Raw genomic sequence first — 19,599 nt, 5'->3', positions numbered from 1 at the left:
CTGTGCCCGTCCCATGACAGCTCTCACATCACGAAGGGCAAGGAGAGGGAGGAAGAGAAAAAACAAAGGGGGTTGCGCCATCCTCTTGGGACCCCGTCTCCTCTGATTAAACCAAAAGGTTCTCTTTCCTCAAATTTCTAGACTCCTCCAGGCTCTTACTGCTGCTGCTGCTGTCATTGCCACGGCCGACACCGGATCGTCTGTGGCCTGCAACATGTGCGAATGAGGAAAGAGAGTAAGAGAAATGAGGGGTGCCCTCTGTTCTCTGCGGGCCAGAGACCGAGAGACCCTCCTGGAGCTCTCCACATGGATGCCCACCTCTGCATTTGGGCTGCACGGAGGCCTGTCTCAGGGATCTGGAGGAACAAAAAAAAATGGGAAGTTCCCTACTGACTTGGTGGCCCTTTGAATTCTGGTCTTCTCCCCCAGTGTGCCTGATATTATTTACTTTTCATGCTCCTCAAGTTGTGGCTCCATGCAGTCCATCCATGGTTTATAGTTGTATTCATTGGAAAGATGGGGTGGGCTGTGCTTACTCCATTTTTCCTGCAGTCAGAACCTGGTGTATCAGGATATTTATATAAATATTTAATAACATTTTTTGAGTGGACCAAATGAATGAGACATCAAAGAGGTGGTCCTGACTTTTCTCCTGAGCATCAGACCTGGATTTCTAATGATCTCCAGGCCTTCTGGAAGGAAGAATGTTTAAATAGTTGAATCAGCATCTGCATACTTGGCATTTCCAACTATATGTCCTGTCTGCGCACCCAGCTTGTCCAAACTGAACCATTTCTCTTCTACCTAAGGCCAGCTTCTACTTTTGGTTTCTCTATTTGCCACCAGTTGCCCATCCGCCACATTTCAGTTGCTAGCTGTCTTTTACCCTCTCTTTTCAATGGGTTTCCCAGGAAAATAAGTTTTTTGGGGGGTCATAGTCCTCCTGTCAGTTCCCACTTTCCTGCTGTCAGCCTCACTGCCCTAAGCCACACATCTAGGCTGATGGGGTAGCTGGCCCAACCACAGAACAAGCCGGAATCATTGTTGGTGGTGATAGAGACCCCAAAAATGGTGAGGAATCAGGGAGGTGAGGTTAGAGCTGGGCTTGTCTCTTTGCAGATAGGGGATGGCAGCTCAGGGCAAAGGAGGGAGCCACTATCCAGATCTCGGAGCACAGGTGCTTCTGGGAAATTTGCCTCACCTGGCACATTGAGTGAGACCCAAGCATATTAATGTGTTAACACAACAACTCCTGAGGCCTGGCCTTCTTATAGGTGTGAGGGCCAGTTAGGCCTTATTGAGCTTGACCCTGGGCTTTCAAGGGTGCTTCTGAGCAGGTACTGGTAATAACCACCTGACTCTTCTCCCCTTGCCCTCTTTAACTGGCATTCTCCACTCCGGTCCAGTTGACTATCTCCCAAAGAGGAGCCCTGGGCCTGCCGCCCCCTCTTCAGAGGCCTGAACTGACAGCTTTCAACTGCCTTCCAAGTTCAAGGCCCTCCTTCCACTATTATCTCCACTGTTTTTTCCTACTCTTGCCCTCTGCTCCAGCTCAACTCAGCAGTTCTCTTGGCCCCAAATAGCCCCACACTGTCTTACCGCCCCAACTTTGCTCCTACTGTTCGTCTCCCCGGCGGCACTGCCCCCGCCCCCACCCCCACCAGATGTTACCTGCTGAAGTTATATCCTTCAGAACACCTCTCAGATGCAGCTCATTCCAGGAAAGCTGTCCTGCCCTCCTCTGCTTCCTCAGTCCACCTTCGCGGGCGCCTGCTAGCCATACTCAACTGTCAGTGCCTTGAAGGCAGGCGTGATGGCACTCTCTTCTGCTCAGCCTCTGCAGTCCTTCCTCGTCGGTCCCGCTCAGTAACTGGTGGTGAATGGAAGGGAATGGGATCAGGGCCTGCGGTGAGCAGACTTGGTGATACGCCATCCCCAGGAAGTCTCTCTGAGAAGTGGGGTGGGGGCCGTGATGTGAAGACCACCGGTGGAAGGGGCTCTTGGGATCCCACTCTCTGCTGCAGTTGATGAGGTTCGGTGTGTAAAAGGGAGATTCCCTTATCTGTGTCATCTCCTGTTTGTTTTTCTCTTCAATATCAATACTTTGAAGGGTCAGAAAATAGGAAACAACCCCATGAAGCACGAGATTCAGAGGGCTCAGTCTAAGGCTGACTGCAAGATTGGAGCTGCAAGATAATGGAGGCACATACCAGTTCCAGACAATTCTTCTCCCCTTTGCAAAGCACTGAATGACAGGCAGATCTCTCAGCTCCAAGCTGGCAGTCACATTCAGATGATAAATGTGTCCCTGGACAGAGGAGCTTGTTGAGCGATATTTACCAGGGTCTCTGTGAAGGGCCCTCGGCTCCCGAGGGAGCATTTCAAGCCTTCAGCTGCTCAGCTGTTCAGTCAACGCCTGTGGAGCGGTGAGAGACATAAAACCTCACTCCCTGCTCTCCTGCAGGGTGGAAGCCATGGCGATCTGTTTAGGTGCTCAGAAGTGTCTTGGTTTCTCTTGCTTCCTCTGTTCACTCTCACCCGTCCCCTAGCCAGACCTCAGCAGAGAGAGACGTGGACGGTGTGAGAAGCTGAGAGCCTCCGAGTGGGAGGGGTGGGAAGGAGGTGGCAAGGTGTGAGCTGGGTTCAGCCCTGGCTCTACCCCTAAGTGCTCCTTGGCCAGGTTCCTTGGTTTCTCCACATCTCAGTCTCCTCAGAAATAAGACAGAGAGGATAAGAGCTGCCACAGAGGGTTGTGAGATAAAATCAAATCTGTGTACAAATACTTTGCACATTATAAAATGCTCTCTGGTAGAAGCCACTCATTCATTCAGTAATCCTCGTGGCATACTTCCTGCGTGCCAGGCACACCAGGCGCTGTGCTGGGCCTGAAGGGTTGTTTCCAGACGGTGCGGGTCGGGAAGGAGAGCAGGCCGACGGCCTTCACCTGCCCCCAGCGTGGCTCGGGGGCAAAGTCTTGCCACGCTCTGGGAACCTCTGTAGTGGCTGAGTCTTCACAAGGAATATGCTGAGTCGGGGCCCTGGTTCCTCATTACCAGGCATGTTAGTCGGGGTTCTCCAGAGAAGCAAGACCCATGGCGCGCACACACACGCACAGAGGGATTTACGATTAGGCATTGGCTCACATGCTTACGGAGGCTGAGAAGTCCCAAGGCCTGCAGTTGGCAGGCGGGAGACCTAGGAGAGCCGATGACGTAAGTTCCAGTCCAAGTCCAAGTCCAAGTCTGAAAGCAGGAGAAGATCAATGTCCCAGCTCCCAGACTTCTCTCCAACTTGGGCTTCTTGGTCCCTTCAGACCCTCCATGGATTGGATGAGGCCCTCTCACACTGGGGAGGGCAGTTTGCTTTCCTCAGTCTACTGATTCAAAGGTTAATCTCACCCAGAAAGATCCTCACAGACACACCCAGAGTAATATTTTAACCAAATGTCCAGACTCCCTGGGCCCAGTCAAGTTAACCACAACAACAAAAAAGCACTGTCAGACCAGGGTTGATGTTCACATAGAACGTTCAGGGTTACTAGGCAGGTTCACACACTGTGTCTCACTTGACTCCATGATGACCCCGTAAGGGCCTCCTTGCCCTGCTCTGCCATGTGACCCCGATGTCACAGGCTCAGCAGCCTGGCCGTTTGAAGCAGGTCATGTCCACCTTAAACTTGAATCTTGATGTAAGAACCTCTGCCCTCCGGGCAACAGAAGGCCCGTTCCTTCCCAGATCCCACTTTTCCAGCAGGCAAGGCTTGCACGTCTGTCTGCCGCTGCGGCCGGTGTCCTGGTGTCCTGGTGCTCCCCGCCCTTCCACGCTGGTCCTTAGTCAGCAGGAGACTTTAAACAAAGTGTCATGTTGGCTGAGAGTTCTCTCTGGATCAGATGTCCTCCTCATTTCCACCACATCTGAGCGGAGTCATCACGCGGAAGGAGGGCGGGGGCGCCACCCAGAGACCGGCCTTTGCCGACCCGGCGGGCTGTGTGACGCAGGGCGAGGGCTGGGGGGGCGGCCGCAGGGGCAGCCTCCCCCCGACCCCTGTGCTGCTGTGGCGTCTGTCTGGGTGTCACAGGCCCATCATGCACAGCCTTTACGTTTAATAAGCCTTTTGTCATTTTAATAATACTGATGAATCAGGGCACTCCTGGGTATTTCTGTTTATTTAAAACCCATTGTGAGATGTTCTATTACACTTTGTCATAGGGGAGATATGAATTTGTTAATTCAAATATTGTAACATCCTCACGCTGAGCTTGGAAGATGGGCTCCAATCAGCAGTGTTTCTCAAGCCCACATTTCAAACAGTGGCTGCTCAGCCTGACATTGCGGCCGGTGGTGTACACATCTGTCTCTTCAGCTGGAAAATGCCTTTCAGGGCTATGTAGTCCCCAGGCGTAACGTGGTGCCCGGCATGTGGTAGGTGCAGAGACACTATTTCTGGAATGGAATGGACTGGAACTCATGCTGGGAGCAGAGCCACAGTCGCACTCACCTGAGCTCTACCCTGAGGAGCGCGCTCGGCCAGCCCCCCACACACGCCGCGACGGGGCTCTCCCTTCACCAGCACCTGCCAGGCACCGAACGCGTCTGGCACGCGCTGGGCGCAGGGAGAGCCTGCTGGCTCCCGCACAGCTCCCTCCTGCAGAGCCGCGTCCCTGGCACTTTTGGCACCAGGGATCGGCCTCATGGAAGACAATTTCTCCGTGGACCAGGGTGGAGGAGGGATGGTTAAAGGGATGGCTCAAGTGCATTACATTCAAGCTCAGTCCATGGCCCGGAGGGCGGGGACCCTGCTGTACGGCACCCCCAGCCCCGTGGGGGTCACAGCCCAGCAACAACCAACCAGAAGACATCTCAAGAAGCACTGGACAAAAGAGGGAAGAAGGCCGTGGGGGCACCGGGAGGACACGGGACAGCCTGGTCTCAGGGAGGCGCTCGGTACCAGGGGTTTGTTGGGCGGAGAAGTGGCAGAGGACCACACAGTGGACTTCCACGCTCATGCTTCCTCTCTCTCATTGGTTTGCTCTGCACTTTTCCCACAGGGCCTGTGCCAGCAGCGAGACAGAGAGTGAAGCCGGAGACATCATGGACCAGCAATTTGAAGAGATGAACAACAAGCTCAACTCAGTGACTGACCCCACTGGCTTCCTCCGGATGGTGCGCCGCAATAACCTCTTCAACAGGTGAGCGTGGGCTCTGACTCCCAGGCCAGCGCAGGGCAAGGGGCCTTGAACGCAGATAACATGCTTTACGCTGTGGCTCCTTCCAGCTGGCTGTGCTCTGTTCTGCGTCATCGGTTTGCAGAAATGAGCGTGGCACTGCCACAGCCCCATGTTCCTCAGGGCCTCGATGTCACAGCATCGAGTCAAGTGAGAAATCATCAGTGCAGGCTTGATGTGACGATCTGCGTTTGGTTGTGATGGGAGGCGGTTGCCCGCTTCTCCACGGAGCTGTGGATCTGGCTTTCTAAATACCAGGCAGAAGCCAGGCAGAAGCCAGGCAGAGCAGCATCGCCTGCTTTGCCAGCTCATGTCAGTAACGCCCGGGCTTACCGGTGTTGGCCCTCCCGGCCTGAGGCTGAGGGCACCAGGGAGAGCTGGGACGCCGGGCTGCCGGCGGGGGTGGGGGGGCGCTGTCCAGACCGGCCGGCCTGTCTGCGCGTGAGGCCCCGCTCCCCATTACTTGGTCCAACAGGTCTCAGCGGTTTTGAGATGCGTTGATGTTTAACTGGCCAGCCAGCACACTGCCGCATCTTTTTATCAGGGGTGACAGCTGAGCTGCATCCAGAAAAATGGGCAGGCAATTGGGTTGAGGGGCACCTGTCCTGCTGCCATTTGGTTGCCTGGCAACAGCCTGGGAGTTAACATCTGGGGAGACTTCCCAGAAAAATACCTGGGACTCTCAGGTCTCAGCCACCTCCTGAGAGCCTGTCTTCAAAGGGCAGCAGGTTGAGCCTGGAACACAGGAGGGAAGAGGTGGTGCTCGGGCGGGCGGAGGCAGCCTCTGCCTGGCGGCCCCGCTGTGCGGGGCATTGTGTGCCCTGTCTGCTCCTACTCCAGGCCCTGGTTTCCTCTCGTTATTGTGCTGTCAGGGTGACAAACGTGTGTTTACTTTCCCAGGGGTGAGCGGAGTGGGCTGGCAGCCAAGGGCCAGGGATGGAGGAACTGGCGGCTTGGTTGAAAGACCAAACGTTAAGTTGGTTCACCCTGGTCCTTCCTCCTGCCCTGCTCCGCTAACAGGTGCCTCTCCTGGACATGATCGGGTACAAGGAGGCAGGGAAAGGGCCTGGGCTCACATCCTCCTAAGCCAGCTTCTCAGCTCCGCCAGGCAATGGGGTCCATGGTGTAAAGTTGAGTAGGGAGAGCCCAGGGCTCAGGTTCTGGCCTTGCTGCATGCCGGCTGTGGGACACTGGGCAGGTGACAACCATCCTACTTTGCAGTGTTCCCTTAACGTGGGAATTAAAGGAGTTAACATCTAAATAACACTTCGAGCGGCTTCCTAATGCATAGAAGGCATTGTATACATGTGGCTTTCTACTGGGAAGGACAGTGCTTAACTTGAATTCTTAAGAATGTGGGTGGATAAACTTGGGAAGGGATGGACTTTGTATGTACTTGTGCAGCAGGTGTTGGCCGCCTTGGGCTGTGGCCTCACCTGCCCTCCCTCTTCCTGTCCCACCTCTTGTCCTTTACACGAGCAAGCCCCGAAGGCAGGCCGTCGGATGTCCACGGCCTACCTGACCACAGGCGCGCCAGCAGCCCGGAGCCCCTCCTCTGGGCTTCAGGCACCAAAGCAAGAAAGGGTCAAACCAGCCGTGCTTGGTCCTAGGTTTTTTCCCTGGATGGGAGCTGGTGTGAGTTTTGGATCGTGCAGTTGCTCCCTTTGGGAAAACATTTGTCCTTGTGAGCAGTTCTGAGGTAGGTCCTATGAGCACAATACTCTGGATTAATTTATTGGTTCATTTAAACAACGTCAGCTGTGTCTGTAGCCAGGCTGACGACTGGGCCAGGCCCGAGGCTAGGTGGGAAGCAGCCAGGCCCCAGCACTGGAGCCTGGGCCTCGCTGTCCGGCTGCTTGGCACCCAGACCCTTCAGCAGGGCCTCACACGGCTCAGGGCCTCGGGCCTGCCCTGGGGAAGGGGAAAGACTTGAAGTGGTCTCTGCAGACCCCTCCAATCCTGACTGTTAAGAGCCTCCTAAGGGCATAGTGGATGGAGGGGAATAGCCTGAGTTCTTTCAGCTCTAACACAGCAAGCAATAAGGCCCAGGACAGGTTGCTCCACCATGCGCCCTCTGACACTTTCTGACAAGTCGAGGTAGAAGGGGGCTCTGGCCTCCATCCAAGGGGAGCAGAGTTACTGGGGAACCACAGAGGCAGAATCATCCTTGTCAGTCAGAGTTGGGCAGGGCCTTGTGGACTTCAGTCCGGCCTTGCATCTCACAGTGGAGCAGCGCCTCCAGGCTGGCAGGGTGGAGACCCTCCCAGGAGCAGGTGCCGAAGCTGGGTTTCAGGTTGTGCCTCCCAGCTGCCCTGCCTGCTTGCGCCTTCCCTCCTAGATGCTTGCCGTGCATGCTCCCCTCTCCTGCGTGGGGTCCCAGGCGCCCCTCACTGCCGCTTCCATGTCCAGGGACCTCTGCTCTGAGGAACAGAGTGACTAAGAAGTGGCTTTTGCGCAGACTCCCGATATTGGCTGTGGCTGGCCAAGTGCTCGCCCCTTGGAGGCCACAGAGCTGAAGTGGAAGCAGCTCTGTGCATGGGGCCTCGCCCACGCTGGAGCGGCACCAGCTCGCCTCTGTGGGGCTCTCCAGCTCGGTGATTCATGGGTTCCTTGGCCCTTTTTGTTCTGGGCAGCTTTGCTGGACTGGTTTGGTGATCACGCTGCCACAGCTGATGTGAGTCAAGGGAGCCTTGGCTTTGGAGGTTTCTCTCTTGCTGCTGCAGGACCTGATCTTTGTTCTGCCTTTGCTTTTTAGTCTCTGCAATCACTGTTTTTCTTCTTGCCTGTGCACTTGAGCAGAAAACGCATTTGCGTGTCGAGCCCAGGGCAGGTCCCAAAGTGAGGAAAACAAGGATTCCTCTCTTGTTCAGCATCCTGGCCCTGGGTGGGCCCCGTGGGGCAGAGCGACAGCCCTCAGAAAGGCCTCTGCCTCTTGCCCCTGCGGGATGCTTTGGAGGTGATGCTGAGGGCTGGAAGGCCCGTGTGTTGTATGCACGCGCGCGCGCGTGTGTGTGTGTGTGTGTGTGTGTGTGAACCTGCACACAGTTAGCAGAGCACAGTTGCTGTAGAAAAGAAGGAAAAGAATGGGACAGGCTTTCACCTGTACCTGGATTCTAGGGCCCAGGGCGGTACCTTGGCATCGGAGGTGCGCCCACCCAGGATCAATTAGGACCAGTACCCCAGAGCCATGCCCTGACTCTGGCTGCCGCCGCCGCTGCAGCAGCGGGCATCCTAGGTCTTTACCGTCCACCCATGGCTGTATGGGTGATGTGGTGTGGACAGGGGCTCTCCTGCTGCCCAGAGATTAGAGCTGAAACAGAGGACAAAGAAGTGTTACCTCCGCCCATTCTGAAGAGAGGTGCCGCAACAAGGCCACAGCCCTCTTTCTGGCCTCCATGATCTCCTAGTAACACCTCAGCCACACACCCCGCCTCTAAAAGAAGACTGGGTTGGAGAACTGGCAACTGGGAGTCCTGGGCCTAGGTGGGGGTCCTCCAGTAACATCAGTCACCAACACTGGGAGCCCTGAAAGAAAGAAGAGGAGAGAGGCATTACCATGCCATGGGACCAGCCTCCCGTGACTGGGGCAGGGAGAGAAGACTAAAGAGAGGGGCCTGGTAAGAGCCGGCCCGCCGTGGTGTGGTCTTCACGCCCACCTCTGACCTGGTACAGACGTGCACCTTTCCCAGTGGGCAGGCACACGGACCCAGCCACTTGCTGGTTCTCCCCACCCAGGACGCCGCCTGCTGTGAAGGGGACCTCAGTCGTAAGAGGGATGGGGTGTGTAGCCAGTGGCCAGACTTGGGGACAGGACAACCAGAGCTGGCTGCCCTTGTCGGGGGTGGGGGTGCTTGGGGAGGCCCCTGCAGGGTCCTCAGAAGCCAGGGGGATGCATGGAGGCATAATAACAGTGCTTGCCCTCCTCCCCGCCCACCCCATGCGCCCTCCACTCGGAAGTCAAGCCATAACAGTGGGGAGGGAGGAGGGCTCCCAGAGCCCACCCTGTTCCCCCAAATCCATGAGCAGAAGCCTGGCCTGCAGTGGAGGCGGGAGGAGACTTGGTGTGTGCTGCAAGGGAGGGTGGGGAGGGCCACTTCTGCCCAGGATGTGAAGGGCCTCGGGAAGAGCAGAGGCTGGAAAGAAAGAAAACTTCCCACAGGTCAACCAAGTAAACAAGCTGGAGCCCATGCAAGCCTGCGTCCCTCTTACGTTCGCTGGTGTGTCTGTGTCGTGTGGATGCATCCACATCATGCCTGCTTCCAGGGCCACCCTGAAGCAGCTACAGCAGTGCCACCAAAGGCCACTGTAGGCCAGGAGGCCCTGTGCAGATGCTGTTCTACGCGTCTGGTGCTCCCAGGTCTGGGCGTTCTCCTGTGGTGAGGTGCAGAGCAGAGGGAAGAAACCTTGGGCTCTGAGGCCAGACAGACCTGGATTTGAAACCTGGCCCTACCTTTTATTAGTTAGTGTGTAACCTGGATCCATTTATCTTTTCATCTGGAAAATGGAGGTAAAGATGCCTGTGGATAGAGCTGGGATGAGGATACAGTGCATGTGATGGTGAATAGGCAGAGCCTGCTATGTAGTAAGCAGTTTCCTTCTCTCCCCACTTCGGTCTGAGGTTTCTATGGCATGGGAGAGGGTGAATCAACCACTTTTCGAGTCAAATTTTTACTCCAAAACTTGATTGAATAGCTCGATGATTCCTCCCCTTGCAACCTCTCTCTGGCCGCCAGATACCAGAAAGCCTTTGAATAAATGCAGACCGCTGATCTGATTGGGTATCAGTTACAGCCACAGCCCCGGCCTTGAGTCTTGAGGTTCCATACTCAGTTCTGGCTGGTGTCCTGCCAGCCCTGTCCTCTGCTCTCTGTTGGTGGCCCCAAGGCTCCAGGCCAAGACTCTGTCTGCTCTCCTGCCACCCCGAACAAGAGGGCTGCGTGTTCTCTCCAGCCCTGACTGGGGCCAGCCCTCATGGTAGCGGTTCCGGGCAAGGGTCTTCCCTGCCGACAGCAGCTACTTAGGTGGGTCTAGTCGTTGGGCCTTAGGCGAGAGCCCGCGTCCTTCTCAGGGACCCGTGCCTCTCCCCACGCGCTGCCCTGAGGCACCCACCAGGCTAGCAGCCCCTCTGTGTGCAGCGCTTGCTTTCTGCCCCCGCCCCACCCTCTGGGCTCCTCTCCAGGCAGCACAAATGCGGGGGAGGGGCGGTGTGAGACGGCGGAGGGTATCAGGGGTCACTTTAAAATCACACCCATCGGGTGGTGACAGGTTTGTTCTGAATGCAGTAGGATTCTCCACAGGTTTCCTCTGAGTATCAAGCTTGCCAATTTATCTTAAGGCAAATTTAATTTATAAACAACATTTTCTTTACCACCTGTTTATTTGTTCACTTTCTTGCTTCACAATGTAAGACAGTTTACCAAAACACAGAAATGCCACTAGATCATATGGCGGGAAAAAAAAAAAGGATGAGAAAATCAAGCTACAAGGAAAATAAAGGTAGAAGAGAAGGAGTGAGGTTTACATACAAAACATACGGTGTTGGCACGGCAGGAGACCGGCGCAGACTGGGCCCTGAGAGCCCCAGCAGCCGAAGCACAGGGCAGGCTCCCGCCATCCGGCCTCGCCCCGGCCCTGACCGGCTGCCCACAGTCTGCGCTCTAACAAAGTCGCCAGGCGCTTCACATGGGAAGTCAAGTCGGAACTGAAGAAGTGCTCCCCCGCTGCATTCCCCACAGCCGTCACGCTGCCTCTACCCACCGTGATCTCACGCCCCAGGTGCATTTTGCCGTGAAGACCTACCCGGTGAACTCTGTGATGTTTCTGGTCTCCATCCCTCTGTCTATTGCCATTGCCACATCCGTTCCTTGAGACTCATGCTTCTCCAGAAATCGCCATTTAACGTGACTCCAGGAGCACGCTTAGAAGTCACAGATGCTCCGTGAGGTCATGGCCCTGGGTGCAGAGCTGGGCTTCCCACCCCCACCCCGGCTGAGGCTCCTTTTCCTACACTGTTCTCCTTCCCACCCACCTGGCCGGCAGGCGGCTAACCTTCGCCTCTTCCCTCTCACTGGAGTTTGAATCGCTGGGCCTCTTATCCGGGGCTCCCGGGGCTGCCGCAGGGGTGCCGTGGCAGAGCCTGGCATTTGACTCCTCACAGCCTGGCCCTGCCATCCTGCCCACCTCCTGCTCTGTCCCATCCCCTTACCCTCCGTCCCAATCTGTGGGGACCCTGGACCTGCCCTTTTCTACCTCAGGGCCTCAGTTGGGCACAAGGACATGGCCAAAGAGGGCTTCCCCCTGAGGTGCCCTCTCCAACAGCCTCTTTTGCGACTCCGTCTTGGATGGTCTTGATTGGAAATCATTTTTCCCTTCTCTGAAATTCTCTGGTGCTTTATCTGCCCGATGAGGAGCCACGACCTTTTGCCTTGCATTTTCGTTCTGTGCATCCACACCCCTCACCTCCTAGGCTGCGCCTTCACCCGAGCCCCAATCGTATCTGATTTCTCTCTGCCCCCCAGGGTGCCTCGCTCTGTCCCTTGTGTTAAGTGGGTGCGCATACTGGCTCACTTTTGGAAGGAGGGAGGAAAGAAGGAAGGAAGGTTGGTCAGGATTGAGATAGACATTAAAACGAACAGTGACGATGATGATGACAATGATGAAGAGAGCAGTGGTGACCATCTATCGATCATTTACCAAGAGCCCAGGACTAAGCTCAGGGCCTTGTGTGCATTGTCTTAGTCAACCCCTACAACAGCCATGAAGGGTGCTATTATAACCCCTTTTAAAAATAAGGACACTGAGCGAGGCTCAGAGAGCTTAAATTAGTTGCCTAGGGTCACACAGCTAGTGAGCGACAGAGCATTTGGATCTAGGTCTGTCAGTGTCCAGAGACAGGGCTCTAGCTCCCCCCCCAGCCCCCATCGACTCCCATCTAGCACCCCTGCCAAATGATCACTTGGCCTTTGAACTCCTCCAGTGACAGAGAGCTCACTACCTCCTGAGCTGGTACATTCTGTCTTTGGACCACATTGATTAATATAGCTCTGGAGGTTTTTTTATGAGCCAGGGAATGAAACTCCACATTTTAGGGTGAAGGGGGCAGGCTTGGCCCCACAAACTGCCTATGGCTGCGTGTCCCTTTGGAAAGGGATTTTGCTGTATTTTTGGACATGAGTCAGTTGCGTAGTCTACCATACAGTCTTATCTTCTCTCCATCCCTGAGCACATGCTAAGCCCACCTCCCACTGATGCGCAGCTCGGGCTATCTGTTCTGGCCCCTAAATGGGGTCAGCAAATGAAGTCTGTGCAAGACTAGCCTGGGTATCAGGTTTTCCCAAGGCGACCATTGCTGGGCTTGGCCATGGAGCCTCAATGACATTACAGCAAAGAGCAGTGGCCACAGCAAAGCGCCCTGCGTGGGCAGAGGGGGTGGCTCCTGCAGGAGAGGCTCAGGCCTTCTTGGTGCCGGAGCCCTTGCTCTAGGCTGCGAACCCACCCACAAACACAACATGCCGGGAGCCCGGAAACCCTGGTCTGAGAGGGGCCCTGCCGGAGCCCGCCCGCCTCCGGCCCTTCTCCCGAGGAGGGAGCAGAGCCAGTGAACAGGGCTCAGTAACAGGCGGTGAGCAGGCTGAGGGCGCCCACGGCTTACTGGTAAGGGCTTACCATGCAGCGCCTGATGGCCTCCATCTCCCGAGGAGACAGCCCTTTGTGGGAGGTGTTCATGGGAGAGCGCCACTGAATGGTATCAGAGTCCTTTTCTCTCTCTCTCTTTTCAGATTTTGTTCATTTATTTTTAGAGAGAGAGGAAGGGAGGGAGAGAAACATCACCGTGAGAGAGAAATATTAACTGGTTGCCTCTCGTACACGCAACGCCTGGGTCCCGGACCTGCAGCCTTTTGCTTTGCGGGATGGCACCCAACCTGCTGAGCCGCACCGGTCAGGGCCAGAGTTCTTTTCTTAAATTGAATTGAGGTAGCTCTGGCTACTTGAATATAATGGATTTACCAATTAATGTTTCCATTTGTGCCTTAAAACCCAAGTACTTGTTCAAATCTGAGTCCAGCTCTCACCCTCAGGAGACAGCGGTCAGAGCCCGGGGAGCATTGGGGCATCTTGGTCAGACGGAGGACCTACAGGCAGCAGAGCCCAGCAGAGCAGGAGAGCGCTACTCGCGCTGTGGCAGGGCCCTCCCGGGGCAGTCCCGCTGTGAGGCAGGAAGGCCCCCCCCCCCCCCCCCCGTTGAGGCTCTTGAGGTTCATGGGGAGCAGGGCAGGGCACCCCCAGGCCTAGGACAGGCAGTCTGGCTCACCCTGCCGCTGTGAGCACAGAGAGGAAGCCACCCAGCTGGCCATGGGAAAGGGAGAATACGTGACAGAGATACCCTGAGAAGGTGAGGATCCCTGTGCCTGAGCAGAGGAGGAAATGTGCGGCTGAGAAAAGGCAGCCACGCCTCGAATGAGCTCACCGCCCTTGGGAAGCAGCCTCCTTCCTCCTCCCTGCCCCCTGCATAACCTTGACTGGGAGCAGCATCCTGCTCAGAGGGCCCCTGGGAACTGGTGCTCTGCGCAGTGTCAGCCTGGGGGAGAGGGGGCGCTCATGTGAGTGTTCACAGCGGCTCTCTGCTTCGGGGGCCCCCAGAGCACGGAGCCCCCAGGCTGTAGGCTCCCTATTGCCTGACTGTCTGAGGAACAGGCCCTGCCCCGCATCAGGGTCTTAGGCGAGATGCTTAGCTGTGAGTGCTGTTTACTCATCCGTAGCCGTGGAACAGTGTATGGGGTCCTTCGGGGCGAGGATCCCAGTGATGTGTACATGTCACAGCCTAGGTCTGGCCCATACCAGAAGATGCCCCATATCAATTTGTTCCCTTTTGTCCCCTCTCTTATGGGAGTCCAAAAGATGTCATGGCCAGATGTACTCTGAGGCGGGTGTGCCTGAATCGGCGTATTCCATGGCCCTGTGTCCAGGCAGCCAGACAGGAAGAACCCATGTGCTTGGTGGGGAACTGAGACCAGGAGGGAAGGACATGGGAAAGGTCTGGGAAAGGAGAAGACACTCCATCGTGGCCTTGGCTCTCCCGCCTGCGTTCAAGCTTTAAGATCATGCACATGCACACTCACAGCAGCTCACGGGACTTGCTTGGTCCTCATGAGATCGTAAGCTCGGGGAGGACAAGGACCCAGTCTCTGTTTTGACCATGTCCCCCTGCAGTCATCCTGGGCCAGCCCCCGGGAGGCGTGCATTGCTCGACGGAGTGAACGCGATCACTTCTTGCTGCCATGGGGTGCAAAGCCCTGGGACAGCTAGTTCCTGCGTCAGTTGGGTTGCCCCTTTGCGTTTTCATGAAGTGGCACTTCTGTCCTCACTGCTCCCTGGCACTCTGCCGGGGCCTCCTGCCCACCACTCCCACCCCCAGACCAGGGAGCCAAGTTTGTTCATCGCCTACCAGCGTCTGCCCCGTGCAGGGCTGCCGGCCTCCGGGTGAGGGTACGGCATGGGAAGCCGCCGCCAGCCCATCCAAGAGCTCTGCTGCCCCGCGATTCTTCCCGGCTGTGCCAGGGCTGCTGGTTCATTTCTTCAGACCGCAGGGACAGGTGGGACAGGCTCTTGGGGCCCAGTCGCTCTTACCATCCCCAGGGGGCCCCCTTTGTTAGCCTCACTCACCTAAGGGGATGTTAAGACCCTGCTCCTGTTTCCACCTGCTCATTGAGGTCTCCGACTTTGAATGTGAACACCCAGTAACTGACGTGTGTGTGTTGTAGTGGGGGCCCCCGCGCCCTGCTCTCTGCACAGTGACCTGTCTCCGCCTAAACAGAGCCCCCCAGGAGCTGGAGCAGCTAGCTGTGCCCAGAGCTCTGCGGTTCGGACTGAGACATCCAGCGCACTCCTCTGGCGCCCCCGCGCCTCCCCTCCGCCAGGCCTGTTCACACCTGGCAGGCACACCAGCCCCCGACTGGCCGCATGCGGGCTGTGTCCGGGTGTGCGAGTGCGGCCAGCGCACCGGGTCCCCTGCCGGCCCGGCCCGGCCCAGCCCAGTTATAAATCTTTCTGCCTGGGAAATGGAGCTCTTCATCCCTGCAAGGAGATTCATGAGCAGTGAGTGCTACCCAGGCCGCCTGGTGTTTGTCATCATTCCAGAGACATCAACTACACCCTGATGCTCTGCCCTCCTCGGTAGCACCTCACATATCATCTTGGAGCTCTGCACTCTGTGCGCACGGGGACCAGGAGGCTTCCCCCTCTCCTGCCAGCTTCCCTCTCCCTGACACGGGCTTGCTCCCTCTCCTTTTCCCATCACCACACAGATGGCCATGCAGTGGAGAAAATGAATATTTCTCCAGAAGTAGATTAATAAACATCATCTGAGGAATGAGCTAATAAAGACAATGTGGTGTGAGAAAATGCTGAGAGCTAGGCTGTCAATTAGCCAGAGAGAGTCCCTGGCAGTAAATGGACAGGCCTGGAGGAAAGTGAGCTAGTGCCACCTGCTGGAGCTGTGCGGTGGTGCAGCTGTGAATCCAGAGCCCGCTGGCCCTCCTTCACTCGCCCCTGTGCAAGGCAGAAGTCCTGCCACCAGCTCCGCCCTTGGAGGCCCAGCAGCCAGGAGGGCAGGGGTCGGAGGTGAGGCAGGCCTGCAGGTTGCTCAGTGTGTCCCGAAGTTCAGGAAGGCGAACTGAAAGCCTCGCCCCTGCCAGGTGAGAGGCCTGGCTGTGGCCTTGTACATTCTGTTGCCGTCTCTGAACCTCGGTTCCTTAACTGTAAAGGAGGAGCAACCCCGCGTCATAGGGCCTGAGAGGGTAGGTGTGTCAGGCCTGGCTGGTGCCCTGGCGGGGAGCGCAGCTCTTCCTGGGGCTCTCTCTCCCGCCAGGTGGGGAGCACTTCCACCCATGTAAGCACCCACTGTGAGCAATGGAAGGCACGTTTCTCTCGTCTTAGAGTCCAGAGAGCTGGGGCAGAGAGAAGTCAGCCAGGCCGAAAGGCCCCGCGGGAATCGAAACGGTGTGGTGACTGAGAGGCCCTGTAGCTGAGGACCCCTGACCCGACCCCACGGCCATTCCTCCACAGTGCCTGGCGGCCTGGGCCATCGGGACGGTGCCTGGAAGGAGCCAGCTGTGCTTGCAAGGACCGCAGGGAGCAGGTCATCCCGCACACCCGTTCATGCCTGTCAGCCACTGCCAGCCAGAGGCTTGGAGCTCAGAGGACCCACCGCCATTCAGCTGTGACTCTGAGATCTGACCACAGGGGCCTGCACCAGTGGTGCCACCTTCCTGGGCAGGTCACGGTGCCTGAAAGATGCACTCACACGTGGTGCTCACCCGAGGCGAGCATGGGGAAGGCTGCAAGGCCCCGGCTGTGGGGGTGGCCGCAGTGCCCTGTCGGTCAGCAGGGGGTTATGATGCCTTCCTAGATGGAGGACATTTTTAATTTTTTAAAACTTGAAGAGACCTACAAGGACTTTGGTTTAACTCACCACACCCTCCCCCGCCCCGCCTTTTCTTTAATAAGCGGGGAGAAGAAGGGAATAGAAAAGGGACAGGTCTCACCGGAGCCCCGCAGCCGGGGAGCCCTCTGTGCTGTCCGTAGGCACCCCCGCTCGGCGCTGGGCAGCCCGCTGCGCGGCCGGTCTGCGTTGCTGAGCGTGTCTTTAGGAAGCTCTCTAGGCAGACGTGCCCCAGCACAAAGGCTGTAGCGGGCCACTGTCGGTGCTGTAGCGAACACAGAAGCAGCGCGCGGAAGGGAGTTCTTTGGCTGCAGTCTGCCCAGGCGGCTGTGGCACCTAATGCTTGTGGAGGTGAGGACATGGCTGGCCCGCCACCGCAGCCAGTGCGGGGGCCAGTCGCACGTCCAGTCCCGCCTCCAGTCCTAGCCTGAGACCCTCCCTGCACCTGCACCTCAGGGCGGCTCTAGGGTCCAGGGACCCTCCGTTGCTCTTGGCCTCGGTTGCCTGCCCTCCGGTTCTCTGCCTCGGAGCCGGCAGTCCTGGGAGGGCTCTTCCGTGGGCGCAGCACATGCGGCTGCTGTCAAGGCCAAGGAGGGTGCAGGGGCTGCCCGTGTAGAGAAACCAGAAGGTGGTCCCTGCTGGACACACTGCTGCAGAAAGTGGGGGGCCGCAGCGGGGAGGCGGCCGGCAGGGCCGCTGCCTGAAGCTGGGGCGGCTTGGAACAGGTGCCTCCACCTCAGGGGAAAAGTCTTGAAAAACAGTCTTTGACCTCAAATTATTGTTTCAGGTTGGTTAGGTGTTTGTTTGTTTTTTGTTGTTTTAACCACCAGCTGAGCGTTTTCTGGGCTTTGTTTACTACATTGGAAAGGGCACCTCTAGGATGAGGCGCCTGCCACTGAAGAGGAGCGCAGGGCGGAGGGGCAACCTCAGGGCTCCCCACTGAGGCCGCGTCCAGGTGCACCAGCAGGCCTGGGCTGGCTGCGGTCTGCGCCCAGAAGCTATTGCTTCAGAGACAATTCATCTGTGCCCTGCCAAACCTCGAAAGGAACCAGAGTAGTAGGCTGAGAGCCAGCGTTCATGTCATCTGGGAGCAGAAGTCAGCAAGTGTCGATGGGTGGGTATGACAGCCGGGGAGAAAATAGGACAATGTCAGGTGCCACAGGCAGGGGGCTCTGCTGAGGCTTACACGTGACCACTTGGCCTCCAGGCCAGCTTTGGGTGCCCTGGCCCCTCAGGGCCAAGCTTTTTGAAGAATCTGTGCCTAGAATCACACAGATACCCAGAGGTAGTGTCCCAGGAAACCTCCTCAGGGTTCGCAGGTGCCTCATTCTACCTCGTGTTCCCCAGCCCTGGGCCACGACATCTGGCCTCTCAGCAGAAGTGGGCCGGGGCGAGGACGGGCGTCATGTGGCCTGATGGCGCCCTGCACAACCCACGAGTGTGTGGAGAGGTTCTCAGGCAATGGTGTTTGTCTCAGACAACCTTATCCTGATCTCCCCTAGGGAGGTACTCGCCTGGGGGGGAACTTCCGTCCAGCCTGGGGCTCAGGGAGATGGGTTGGCCTCCCCCATGGCATAACCCAGGGCCCCCAGCCCCGGCCCAGTTACCCCTCCAGCCTGCTCCCTGACCCCCTGTCCGCTTGTCCCCACGCTTACTGGCCCCGGGACTCCAGTCTCCATCGCCAACATCTACGCCTTTCCCCACGGTGCTCCCTCAGTTTGGAACGGTCTCCCTTCCTTGTGCGTGGGCCGGGTAACTCCCACACATCCCCCACGCCCACGCCAGGCGGTCTCTCCAGGGAGCCCGCCTTCAGCTCTGCCCAACCAGCAACTGGCCAGGCTCTGTGCCTCGGTGCCCCTCCACCCTGCCGAGCTGGGCCCCTTCCTCCTTCCGGACGCAGGGACCGTGGCCTGGCTCCTCCAGGGACCTGTGTGCCTGGCATGTCGTGGGCAGCACTGCATGAGGAGCTAGTTGTGTTGTCGGGCCCTTTTAGAGGCCTCTGGTGCTTCATGGGGTTCATAAAAAGCCATCACTGCCACCCGCGCCTGCGCTCCAGTCCCCAGCCTTCTCCACCCTCCTGCCCAGGCCTCTGTCTTACTCCCCATCAGCCAAGACTCCTGCCGCCTTTCAGGTTCTGGATGCTTTGCAGTCATGCTCACCAATCCTGACACTCCCTCCCTGTGGGCTGCATCTCCCCTTTTTGCAGATGAGCAAGCCAGACCCAGCAGGCAGGTGATTCGCCCCAGCAGGTCTGTCTGCTACACACCTGCCCCTCCCTCCAGACATTTGGGTCTTTTGAATCACCCTTCCTTGGCACTGCCTTGCCATGCAGCGTCTGGACATCGTATTTCAGCAGCTCACACTGCCAGCAGAGTTCCCTGCTCAGGCCTGCAGGGTGCGCCCAGCCTGAGGTCCTGGGCCCTTGGGATCCCCATCACCAGGGAGGGGTCAGATGGGTTGGACACGCGGTGCTAATATTTTGGAGTAAGTAGTGCACGCTGTGTCCGCTGGAGGAGCGCCCTGTGTCTTCCCTGCGCAGCCCGGAGTCCTGGGGTTCCTTGTGCCCATAGGGGAGTTTGGAGTGGGGTGGGGTGAAGGAGGTGCTCTAGGGCTGGGGTCTCTTTCTCCAGCGGGAGCTTCTTAGTTAAGCCTTGGGGTTTAGGGAGCAACCCCACCGGTCACCGTGGGGACCTGCAGCCACAGCCTTGTCTGGAGACATGGCACTTTCCCTGTATGTCTGCAACTGGGTTAACCGGACTCTGGCCCCTCAGCGGGGTTACAAGCCCACAGTCCAGGCAGGCACATGTCTAGGGAGGGAAATGGGAGGTGACAGGGAGGGCACCAAGCGGCCCTACCGCCACCCCATCGGGCCGTCCCAGAGGCGCTCTAGGCTGCGGCCCGTCTGCCAGGGATGTGCACACATACAGGCCTGTG

At 57.5% G+C, this 19,599-nt stretch overlaps 1 protein-coding gene across 2 annotated transcripts in view; it reads left to right on the top strand.

The window, feature by feature from the left end:
* The window catches only part of TTC28 (tetratricopeptide repeat domain 28), a 568,672-nt gene that overhangs the window by 519,959 nt on the left and 29,114 nt on the right, over nucleotides 1-19,599 (top strand). For both annotated transcript variants that reach the window (XM_054594398.1, XM_054594399.1), the window contains one exon: nucleotides 5,049-5,189. In XM_054594398.1, the coding sequence (XP_054450373.1) occupies nucleotides 5,049-5,189 (141 nt within the window). The remainder of the gene's footprint in view (nucleotides 1-5,048; nucleotides 5,190-19,599) is intronic.

The sequence above is a fragment of the Pteronotus mesoamericanus genome, unplaced genomic scaffold, assembly GCF_021234165.1.
Source record: "Pteronotus mesoamericanus isolate MK-2021 breed Mesoamerican mustached bat unplaced genomic scaffold, CSHL_Meso_final scaffold_507, whole genome shotgun sequence".
NCBI lineage: Eukaryota > Metazoa > Chordata > Mammalia > Chiroptera > Mormoopidae > Pteronotus > Pteronotus mesoamericanus.
Note: the sequence above shows the minus strand (reverse complement) of the source record. Positions and strands in the feature narration are given on the sequence as shown.